The sequence below is a fragment of the Sarcophilus harrisii genome, chromosome 1, assembly GCF_902635505.1.
Source record: "Sarcophilus harrisii chromosome 1, mSarHar1.11, whole genome shotgun sequence".
Taxonomy (NCBI): domain Eukaryota; kingdom Metazoa; phylum Chordata; class Mammalia; order Dasyuromorphia; family Dasyuridae; genus Sarcophilus; species Sarcophilus harrisii.
Window position 1 is genome coordinate 80134493 of NC_045426.1, and position 12122 is coordinate 80146614.

The following is a 12122-nucleotide window of genomic DNA, read 5'->3' on the forward strand; positions in this document are numbered from 1 at the left end:
TAAGATAAAGAAAGCCCAAAAGTTTCCGGTAAGATGAAACGTTTAAAGATCAATAGGTAGTAGAATTTTAATATACAATATCTGGCTCAGTTAACCTTGGGACAGTCATGCTTTATTTTTCCTCTTAAAAAAGAATGCTGGTATCACAGTTGTTCATGATTTAATTTATTTAAAATTTCATCACAAAGCAGTACTTTAAAATTATTATTAATGATCTAAAACATATTCATTTAATTCAATCTGCTCTGAAAGCCCTCCTAAAGAAATCATTATACTCCTTTTCAAACATTAAAGTATGAAAATACTGAGACAGAAAACCCTTCTTCACACAGATGTTTTGGACGGGGTGAAGATCCATGATCTGGCCACAAGAGGGCACTAACTAATAGGTTTCTTACATGATAGAGAAACCCAAAGTGAAAACAGTTCACATTCACATTTGACTTAAAAGTTATGGCTACTTATTTTGTTGAAAAGTAAGGCTCCACCATTCATGCTTCTCAAGATTCTTCTTCCAGCCTTCTTTGGTACTGTCTCTCTGATTCTTTTCTTCGATAAACATCATCTAGTAAAAATAAAAACTGATTATTCTTTTGAAAAAAAAATGAAAAGTTAAAATTCTTGAAGCTCACAAGAGCTCAAAATTAATATTTACAGGGCAACTGATTATTTCCAAACTACTAAAGACTGATCTTTATTCTATATAAAAATAAATTTAATTTTAATACGGGTTCTGCATTGTACCTTAAATATTCAAAATGTCAGGGGTGAAAGAAAAAAATAAAATAACTGGGAGAGCGGGGAATAGCAATAATAAATGTGAAAAGAATTTTGAAGCAAGCTTCTCTGATTAAAAAGCCTCATTTCTCAAGTGTAGAGGGAACTGAGTCAAATTTATTAAAAAAAAAAGTCATTCTCTACTTGATAAATGAACAAAAGATATGGACTATAAAATCATGCATATCCTTTGACCTAACAATATCACTACGAGGCAAGAATCCTAAGATATTTTTTAAAAAGAACATATATGTATAAAAACATTTATAGCAGCTCTTTTCCCAGGGCAAAGAATTAGAAATTGAGGGAATACCCATCAATTCCAAAAGGAATAAATTGTAGTATGTGATTATGATGAAATAATATTGTTACATAACAAATAATGAGCAGGATGCTGTCAGAAAAACTTGGAAAGTTTTCTATGAACTCGAGCAAAGTGAAATGTACTATGTAGATAGTAATAGCAATATTGTGGGATGATCAACTGGGAAAGACTTCTCTATGCTCAGCAAGTGTTCTGAAAGAATTTAAGATGAAAAATACTATCCATACCCACAGAAAGAACTGATCGTGTCTAAATACAGATTGAAGCATACTTTTTTTTAAAATTCTTTTTTCTTGAGGATTTTTTTTGGGGGGAAGATCTATGTTTTCTTTCACAACATGACTTTTATAGAAATGTTTTGCATAACTTGACATGTGTCTTCTCAATGAGGGGAGGGATAAGGAAAGGAGAGAATCTGGAACTCAAAGTTTAAAAAAAAATGTAAAAATGCTTTACATAGAATGTGGGAAAATAAAAATATTAAAATAAAGAATGTCATTTAATCAACAAGTACTTGTTGGGTAGCTACTTCTGTGTTATGGGACAGAAAAGTTACAATGACTAATTTTCTAATCTAGCTGAATACATAAGACTAACACAAAATAGAATAATACAACACATAAAGTGCTAAATTATGACACCAAATATAGGTTTCATTATGGTAAAAAGGAAAGAAAAGTGAATGAGGACTAAAGGAATTAGGAATGGGGGACCCTGAAGGATGAACAGGATTTGCACAAGTTTCAAGAAATGAGAGGGATTTTAAGGGAATCAAATAACTTATGCTAGATCACTACCCCTAACTGACGATGTTCCCCAATGAATGTTCTTTTTTCCTTTCTTTCACTCTGAACCCGGCCTCTTGGTGTTCTCAATTCCCATGGGTTCAAATGTTATCTCTAAGCAGATGACTTACAGAGATACAGAGATATAAACATAGTTATAGAGTCCCAGAACTTTAGTCTTAAATCACTACCTGACTTAAAACATCTCCATCTAAAATATACAATAAGCATCTTAAATTCAATGCACGCAAACTGGAACACATTATTCTACCACCTCCAACTCTCAAAAAAAAACCCAAAACTACCCCAGCTCAAAATTTCTGTTTTTGATAAGGACATCCCGGTTCACAACTTCAGAATCATCAATTCTGCCCTTTCTCTCATTTCTACATCTAATCACTTGCTTTTGTTGATTCGACCTCAACAGCATCTCTTGCCTTTGTTTCCTTCTTCATTCACATGGCTATCCCCTAACTCAAGCCTGTCTCCTTTTTGATCTGGACATTGCACTAGTTTTCTAACTACACTCCCAATTTACAGGATCTTCTCTCTCCAATCTATATTTCACATAGCTGCCAAAATAACCTCCTGAATAAGTTATGGCACATAAAAGTAATGGAATATTATTTTTCTATTCAAAAAATGAATAAGCTGATTTTAGAAAGGCCTGGAAAGATTTACACCAACTGACGCTGAGCAAAACAAGCAGAACCATGAATACATTAAACACAGTAAAATTTTTACCTTCTGAATCCAATTCTTCTTGTGAACCGTATGGTTATGCACACATATATTATATCTAGGATATACTATAACATATTTAACATAAGACTGCCATCTAGAGGAGGAGGTGGAGGGAAAAAAAGGAAAAGTCAGAACAGAAGTGAGTGCAAGGGATAATGTTGTAAAAAATTACCCAGGAATATATTCTGTCAACAAAAAGTTATAATAAAAATAAATAAATATCTTTTTTAAAAGATGCAAATGAGGGGGAAAAAAAACACAGTAACAAGAAGATTGTGTGATGATCAAGTATGAAAGACTTGGTTCTTCTCAGCAGTTCAGTGATCTAAGGCAATCCCAATAAACTTTGCATGGAAAACACTATTTGCATCCAGGGAAAGAACTATGGAAAATGTAAATCAACACAAGCTATGTTCACATTTTTTTTTCTTCTCATTGTTTTTCCCTTTTGTTCTGATTTTTTTTCTCCCAACGTAATTCATATTTTTTAAAAAGAATGTATATGTATAACCAGAAAAAAAAAAATTAAAAAAAAAAACTTCTGAAAGCACAAGTGTGAGCAAGTCACTCACGTGATCAAGCTATTATTTCTAGAATAAAAATTTAAGCCAGCCTTTTTTTCTAAGTTTAATAAATATTACTCCTCTTCTTACATTCCAGGCAAACTGGCCTATCTGTGGTTGCCCAAATTTGGCAATCTACTTCCTACCTCCATGGTTTTGCTCTGGTTGTCCCCATTCCTGAGAAGTAATCCCACCTCAACTTCCATCTTTTAGAATCCTCAGCTTCCTCCAAAACACAGCTCCATGCCATCTCTCTTGATTGCCTTGTTATTGAAGACTCCTCCAATTATCATGTATATACATGTTGGTTTACATGTTGTATTCCCCCCAGTGCAATTTAAGTTTCTGAGGGAAAAGTTTGCTTCATTCTTGTCTAGTATTTATAGCACCTGGCATAATATCATAAATCCAAAAGACATTTAATGAATATTGACTGGATTGGTGAGACAGTATACAGCGGGAGCAAAGAGCATGCTTAATAAGTCATGACTTATTAAGTGAGCAGGGAGACACAGACCTGATTAACTGGATCATGTGAACTACACAGTTGAAATGCAAAACTGTAACTACACAACATGGAAGGATGTTAATATTAATCTATTTATAAGGTGGACCATCAGTATGGATATGGACACATATGTCATATACTATTTAAAAATCATTTGTCTAAGCTCATGCAAACACTTCTGTAGCCAAGAAATCAAAAAAATCAGTAGAATAGAAGACAAGTCTGGATTACACAATCCAGGCAAGTTTAAAACCAGCTTTGAGCTGAGACTGAACTTTAGAATGACTAAAATTCTAGAAAATTTCATTTTTAAAACACAATTTTCTCTACCAGAGAACTGCTGCACAGGCCTAGTGCTCTGAATTTTAAAAGGCAGGCCAAGGTTCCACAAGACATCTGTGCTGTCTCAAAGGAACACTTTGTTTCTCTTTGGTCTGACTGACCACCATGCATACAACTAGGTCTGTTATCATGGCCTGTTAAATGACAAATTATGAGCCAAATATAGAAAATACTTCATAAATGCAATGGATCTGAATGGGAATGCTCAAACTCATGTCCCCATCTTTACGCATCTTTATGTCCACTTACAGAAGGTCTCCTGGCCAACTCGGACTTTGATCATAAACCACTCCATTGCTCCTCCCAGAACAAAGAAGAAAGGAAGAAACCTATAGACACCAAAGCGCTGTTTTCCAGGTATCCTCCGCAGAAGTTGCTTCACTTGTTTCCTTGTGAACATCTCCAAGGTGACAGCCAGCAGACTTCATGGGAAATAAACTGAAACTACAGATGGAAAGCAAGATATTGTGCAGCTCCTACAACAACCTCAGTTTCTTTTTTTTTTTTTTTTTTCAGCTTTTAATTTACAAGAAAGCTCACTGATGCTGCCTTATGGCTTTTAAATGGTAACTCCCTAGCGCTCTAGAGCTTTCATGTTTACAAAACACAAGTCCCAGAAGGTTCCCAGGGGTTGCCCGTCTCACAGCTCCTCAATTTCAAAGACAAAGGTCAAAGACAGGCCATTTCTCCTGACTATAAGTCTATCCATCCTATTGCTCTTTCTACACCCAAAAGCCAATCTCTAAAACGAAAAGATCTACTTTGGATTGTTTTTGTTTTTTTTTTTTTTAAATCAGCTACTAAACATATCTATTTTCACTTAAGAAATAGCAGGGTATTATAAAAAAGAGTGTTACTGTTTTCTGAGACACTTCTGTCACATTTGGCATCATATTTTACAAAGGATATAGGATTATATGGAGCCAAAAGACAATACTAAAACTGTAATTAACTTTTCAACTAAGTAACAATATGACCATGGCAAAGTTACAATCTCTTGGGGCTACAAAGTCTCTTCAATTACAATTTGCATTCCATGATTTATAGCAACATATCATTGAAGACAATGGATGTAACAATACTAGAGGTTAAAACAGAAGAAATAAGCAAATTGAAAGCAAAAGCCAATGAATGAAAAATAAAATCAGAAGATTGTTGAGAGAGATGTAAACCCAGAAATGTGGGTAGGCTATTCACATGCAGGAGCAAAGGATAACTAATACTCCAGTGGTGTCCATGAAATGGCAAAAGATTTGAAGGGCAGCTCTCAATATGTTGAGATTTAGGAAAGAATAAGGACAAAGGAAGTCAGAGAATGATGGCAGAGGTTGTGATGTACCCCTTAAAGGGAGAATCCATAATGATGAGATTCCAGGTTGGGAAAAAAAAATCTAAGCATATTAACTATTAATTAACTAACCATTAATAACATGTAAATCAACAATAACCATTGCCTTCTAGGTCACCTATATTGATTATTTTTCAGTTGAACATTCCATGATTTACAGCAACGTTCATTAAAAAAGAGAATGTGTTTTTAAAAAATAGATTTTATTGCAGAAATAACTAAATTGAAAACAAAAACCATGAAATTGAAAAATGAAACTAGTTTTTTTTGAAGAAAAAACACAACAAACTGTTAGCTAATTTGATAGCAGTAAAAAGAGAATTAAATTGCCAAATCAAAAAGGGAAAAGGAAAATGTATGATAAATTAGGAGAAATTATATAAAGCTCAATCATATGGCAGCAAAACTATTAGTTAATAAAATATCTACAAAAATATAAAACATACAGATTAACAAGATACAGAATTGACAGAAACCAAAGCCAAAAAAAGACACTGAACAAGCCATTTAAAAAACAAAAAACTAGAACTAGTTGGATTTACAAGTGAATTATATTAAACATTAAAAGAACAATTATTAATTTGAGTAATAAATTAGCTGTTTTGCAAAATAGAGAAAACATCCTACCATGCTCCTTCTATAAGACAAATATGATCCTGATGCCTAATCAGGGAGAGAGAAAGCCTAGAAAGAAGAATACAGACCAATATCTCTAATGAATAACTACACTAAAATATAGGCAAGAAGTTACAACAGATTAAAAAGATCATACATTATAACTGGAATGGATTCATACTACAAATTCAGGGTTGATGATAAACATAATCAACCATATGAAAAATGGAAAACAGTAAAAATTCCATTTATATTATAAAACATTAAGAAAAGGAATAAATAAATCTCTCCTTAATATGGTAAACTGTATCTGAAACTGAGAACAATAATTATGTATAATGGAGAACCACAAATGGCCTCTCAAATTACAATATCAGTTGCTACCATTATTATTTGATATAGTTCTAAAAATGCTTACTAAAGAAAAAAAATTAAACATGACCAAAACCCCCAAATTATTATTTTTGTAGATACTATGATGGCTTACTCAGGGCACCCAAGAGATTCACCTAAAAAACAACTGAAATAAAAACTTCAGTAAAATGGAAGTTTGCAGAATAAACACATAAATATCAATTTTTTTTGCAGAATAACAAGAAAATCCAACAGGAAGAGATAGAAAAATAAAAATCCATTCTAAATAATGGGAAGGTATAAAATATAAGTCTATCTAGCCAAAAAATATGGTGAACATGTTCTGAACACCTGAACATCTACACATAGATCTACAAAATAGAAATAGAGTTAAATAATGTTGGACTGTGCCAATATAATAAAAATGACAACAGTACCCAAATTCAGTGCCATACCAAATGAATTGTCAAAGAGTTAGTTTGTATAGAGGTACAAAAAAAGAGTAACAAAATTCATCTGGAGGAAGAAGTCTTAGTCAAGGATCTCAAAAGAAAGCACTAAAAAAGAGAAGTGAAAATTAAAATATCTCTGTGGTTCCTTCAAACACATATTAAACACAAACACATATCAAACACAAACATATCATATCAAATACATCAAACAAAAAAGAAAAAATAGCCATTGGAGGACTTTCAGAGGACAGGCTTATTAATGTACTATTAGAGGAACTATAAATTGATTCAACCATTCTGGAAAGCAATTTGGAATTATAGCTCAAAAATCATGATCTTGCATACCCTTTAACCCAAAGATACCACTAATAGATGGGCAGCAAGGTGGCACAGTGGATAGACCATTAGGTCTACAGTGAATGAGAATTGAGTTCAAATCTAGCATCAGATACTTACTATTTATTACTAGATAACAATGTTTGTTCTTCATTTCTTATAAAAATGAACTGAAGAAAAGGGCAAAACACTCCAGTATCTTTGCCAAGAAAAAGGGATCCCATAACTCAACAACTACCTCTGGATATGTACCCTAAAAAGTTCAAAGAAAAAGAAAATAGCATATATATATATATATATATTTGTGGTAAAAGATCATAGAAAATAGTGGGTATACATCAACAGGGCAATGTTATCTGAATGTTAACAGAATATTATTGTGCCATTAGAAAACATGAAAGGGATAGATTGAGACACTCTGGAGATACTTGTATGAATTGATACAAAGTGATCAGAAAAGAAAAACAATTTTGAAAGACTTAAAAATTCTGATCTAATAACCAATCACAACTCTAGAAAACATGTGACAAATGATTCCTATCTCTTAGCAAAGAGACAGTCAATAGGAAAGAATGACATATATTTTCAGACACAACTGATGTGTGAATTTGTTTTGCTTAACTAGTTTGAAATTATGAAGAGTGAGAATTAGAGATAGGGGGGTAATCAGGCAGGAAAGAAATGACAGATTAAAAAAAGAACATCAATGAAATATTTTTAAAATACACATACGAAAACAGAAGTTCGGAAGTGAGCACAGATAAACAGGATAATATAGGTACTACCTTGTTAAATTTCATGTGTGTTTTTTGGAAAGAAAAAATCTACACCTAATATTCAGATTTACATAGTTCTCTTTTTCTACACTTCATATAAAAATGGTTATTTGTATTGATGTTTTTCAAGTTCCATTTTTAAAGAAATTTTTATTTTGGGAAGAAGCTTGGGATTACTGAGAAAGTGTAGTATGCTTTTCCTGCAGCAATCCAAAGACTTTCCCTATTTAGGAAGGCAGCTTGGTATTGAGCTCAGTATCAAGAAGATCCCAGTTTAAATTCTATTTCAAATATATACTGGCTCTTTGACCCTGGACAAATCACTTACTCTCTCAGCTTCAGCTCTCATCTGTAAAAAGGAGCAAACAGCATCTAACTCACAGTTATGTCACTTAACCCCGTTTGCCTTAGTTCATGTGTAAAATGAATTGGAGAATGAAATGGCAAACCACTCCAGAATTATTTGCCAAGAAAACCCAAAATGGGATCATGAAGACTCAGAGGGCATAGGGCTGGATCAAATGAAATAAGCACTTTTCAAACCCTCAGATAAATATTAGTTTAATACTGTATCACTTACTATTGTTCAGCTCAATGTATCCACATATATGTATATATTACTAAACAACATACAATTTGGTTCTGATTATTGGCAATAAATAATTCCTAGGAAGCGCTCTCATTACTCTCATTAGAATTGCATATTTACATTAGACTGGAGCCAATTACTATCTGCCCATTCTAGGGGGATCATCAATCGCCCTAGCACTAGTACCAGGTCCTAAAAAATTACTTTAAAATTTACTAATTTTTTAGTTTAAAAAATTGCTTTTGCTGGAACGTGAATGAGGACGAAAACGGTCTGGCCAAGGTTGAGAGGGAAGGCAGAAGAGAAGAGCTGCACAGGATGGATGGTTATTTCAGTGACCTCACAAATCCACTAGAACACTGAAGGTCCTTTTCAGTTGGGGGCATCCAAGATGGCTTCATGGGGGGGGGACGGGGAGGGAGAGGCGCCGTCTGACCTAGGGCTTGACGTTGGGGAGAGACGGACGGAGCACGCCAGGCAGCGAGGGCACGCACCGGGCGGAAAGGGAACGAACGAGGCCGGGGCCCAGCGGACTAGCGGCTCCCGGGCTGGGCGGACACGGCCGCGCCTGCGAATCCGGACGCCCGACTCTGACGGGGGCGACCTCGTCCAGGACGCCAAGGATCCCGGCACTGGTGCGGGGAGATCAAGGGCCTTCCGGATGAGGGGCCATCGTCTGGCTGTCACTTCCCACCTGAGCGACCCCGAGAGTCCCTGCTGACCTCTCAGCCCGAGTCTTCCCGAAATCTGTGCCATGAGGCCGTTGGGCGCTGCCCCGGCACAGGAAACGGTGCCGGCCGGGCACGAAAGGTAGCACCGAGCCCCGGAAGCGACAGAAGGGCCGGGCTCCGCATTACCGGCCAGCCGGGGGTCGGCGCGCGAATTTAGGGTCGGCCCCCCTCCGCAAGCCCTCACCTGAGCAGGCCGGGCGCACAGTCCGCGGCGGCGGCGGCCCGAGGTCTGCGGGAAAGGTCGAGGCCGCGCGGGGGGTGCCGGGAAACCGGACGGGCCCAGCCCCCCCGAGGATAGAACGGAAGTTGGAGGCGGAGGGGCGGGGATTGGGAGGGCCCGAGTGAGATAGGGGGCGGGGGCGAGGAGAGAGACGGAAAACAACTGAGCAAAAGGGGAGGGACTGAGCTAGCAAAGAGTTGGGGCTGAGTCTGAAGGAAGGAACAGATAGAGCAGAAAGGAGGAGCCAGGGTAGGTGAGGGGCGGGGCTTTGTAAAAATGAAGGCGTGGTTATAGCAGAGGGGGCGGGGTTTGGTTAGGATAGGGGTGGGGCTGAGAAGGGAGAGGAGATAACACTTCCTAGGAGCTGTCCCAGGCACTGTGCTAATTGCTGAGGATCTAGAGAAAGAAAGAGACAGTCCCTGCCCTTAAAAAGCTGCTAGTCTAATGGGAAGGACCACATATAAATATCTATGTACATGCAAGATCTACACAATGTAAATGGAAAGTAGTCTGGAGGCGGAGCTAAAGAAGGGGGTGGGGCTGAGCGGGGGTCTGAGCGGATTCCGTTTTGCTTCAGTTCTGGACAGAGTTTAGGTCCCTTGGGCTTCATAAGGGAAGAAAAAGGAATCGAAGGAATTAGAATAAGCAGTGAGGAAACAAAACTATCACTATTTGCAAATGAAGATGATATAACTTAAAAAACCCTCAAGTATCAACTAAAATATTCCTAGAAATAATTAACTTTAGCAAAGTTGCAGGATGTAATATGAACCCACATAAATCATCGGCGTTCCTTCATACGGTCAACAAAGCTCAGCAAGAAATAAAAAGGATCCTTGGGCTTCATATAGTAAAGAATCATCTATGCACCCATCTTCGGCCAGCAATCAAGTATTTGCTAAATGCCTATTCTACATAGGCTACTACGTAGTAGCTGGAGATACAAAGACTGCCCTCAAGAAGCTTTTACTCTCTTAGGAGAGAGAGAGGTTTTACTTTGGGGTAACCCTGTACAAGGATATACACGGCAAATAAAAGATGGGGAAGCACAAATCGTTGAGAGGGTCAAGAATGTCTTCGTGAAAACATACTATTTTACTTTTTTTTAATTTTTTTTCTTTCTCAAAATTCTTCTTTCACAACATGATTCATGTGGAAATATGTTTAGCATGATTGTAAATGTATCATCTAAATTAGACTTACTGTCGTGGGGAGAAGGGAAGAACAATCTGGAACTCAAAATCTTAAAAAAATGAATGTTGAAAAATATCGTTATATATAATAGGTGGGGGAAACTTCTATTAGATGCAAAAAAAAAAAAAAAAAGTCTTCTTGTAAATAGTATTTGAGCTAAGATTTGAAGGAAATCAGAGATGCTAACCAGCAGAGATAGTGAGAGAATATATTCCAGAATGGAGGTCATCCAGTGTAAAAGTCCAAAGTCAGGAAATGGAGACATGAAGAGTAAGAAAGTCAGTTTGGCAGAGTAAGAAGCAGTGCAAGGTGGTAAAGAGAACCATGTCACAATCAGAAGACTTGGGTTTAGTACCCAGGGTACTACACTTACCTACATGTGTGATTTTTGGCTTAATATCTTGCCACTGCTCCTTTGATTGGAAAATGATGAGTATACCAAATACCTAAAGCGAAGTTTTGCAGGGAAAAACACCTTTGTAAATTTTAAAGCCAAAGGAGAAGTAATCCTGTAGGAATATTGAGGAGGCGACAAATTGTAAGCAGCTTTGGAGTATTGGAAAGAGCAGTAGAACTGCAAATTAGGATATCTAAGTTCTGGTCTCCAATATGTCATTAATTTTCTGAGTCATCTGAGCTTTTCCCTGTCTGGGTCTCAATTTCCCAACCAATTGATTTAATCCCAAAGTGATTAAATCGCCTGAATTGCTGGTGGAGTACAGAAGAAAAGTGAGCCTCAGAGACATTCTTTCTCCAGCTTTTTCTCCCACCCTTTCCCCAAGGTCAGAGATCTATAGAAAGAACATTCTGTGGGTGGCAAACTTCAGAGATGACGTTTGAGAACAAGAAACCAGATGCTAATCCCTGTGTCTTTCAGGGCCTCAAGAACTCCCACAACAAACAATACTCTCACCCTTCACCAAGTAAGCAGCATACTCCTTATTTCTGTGTGTTTGTTTACTTAGTGCTCTCATTCCTCTGCTTGTGTGCCTTTCCCCAGTGCACAGTGTTTGGTGTACACCCAAGGGCACATACTCCCTGCAGCCAGGATTCAGGGATCTAAATCCCATTGTATTGCCAGGCATCCGGTGCAGCATCACAGATGCTTTTTGATGGAAATGTTTTGCATGAAAGGTCCAGCAGAGAGAGCGCAAAATAAAGGCACATCAAAGTGATTTTGAGAATGCTTTAAAAGAACGTAAATAAATGCAGACTAATATAAAAAAATTTGTCTAGCGCCAGTCAGAGGAGTCAATAGGTTCCATGCTAGAAAGGAGATGATTGATGGAGACGGGATTTATCATTACATAGGAAGCCCTATATAAATATTAGAAATCAATACTAACGAACCAAATTCTGGACCTTCTAACAGAGAAATTGTGAAGCAGCAGACCAAAGAAAGCTAGAACCGGCACCTCCTCCAAAAGAGGATAATTCTGAAGTCCCTTCCAGGGGTCCTCAAA

The 12122-nt window shown here is 36.9% G+C and overlaps 1 protein-coding gene and 1 long non-coding RNA gene across 7 annotated transcripts; one reads left to right on the forward strand and one right to left on the reverse strand.

Moving 5' to 3' along the window:
* Window positions 1–344: 344 nt before the first annotated feature.
* Window positions 345–9554, reverse strand: SMIM4 (small integral membrane protein 4). Of its 6 annotated transcripts, none has more exons than XM_031957871.1 (4): window positions 9430–9554; window positions 6020–6076; window positions 4294–4488; window positions 345–565 (listed from the first exon to the last, which is right to left on the reverse strand). In XM_031957871.1, exons 3-4 carry the CDS (start codon window positions 4442–4444, stop codon window positions 501–503), a joined length of 216 nt encoding a protein of 71 aa, XP_031813731.1. In that variant the 5' UTR covers window positions 4445–4488; window positions 6020–6076; window positions 9430–9554; the 3' UTR covers window positions 345–500. The 6 variants fall into 6 exon arrangements, with proteins under 6 accessions (XP_031813731.1, XP_031813748.1, XP_031813722.1 ...); XM_031957888.1 differs by lacking the exon at window positions 9430–9554 and adding an exon at window positions 7270–7287; XM_031957862.1 differs by lacking the exon at window positions 6020–6076.
* LOC116422218 lies at window positions 9255–11313 on the forward strand. Its single transcript, XR_004232781.1, has 2 exons — window positions 9255–9324; window positions 10043–11313. It is a non-coding gene; the product is annotated as an uncharacterized LOC116422218 (long non-coding RNA).
* The last annotated feature ends 809 nt before the right edge of the window (window positions 11314–12122 follow it).

Excerpts from the sequence above, each read along its gene's own strand:
- SMIM4 (XM_031957862.1), bottom strand. The coding sequence starts at position 4,444 with ATGTTCACAAGGAAACAAGTGAAGCAACTTCTGCGGAGGATACCTGGA. Across the intron at positions 566-4,293 it reads AGTTGGCCAGGAGACCTTCT|ATGATGTTTATCGAAGAAAA; the intron begins GTAAGTGGACAT and ends TATTTTTACTAG.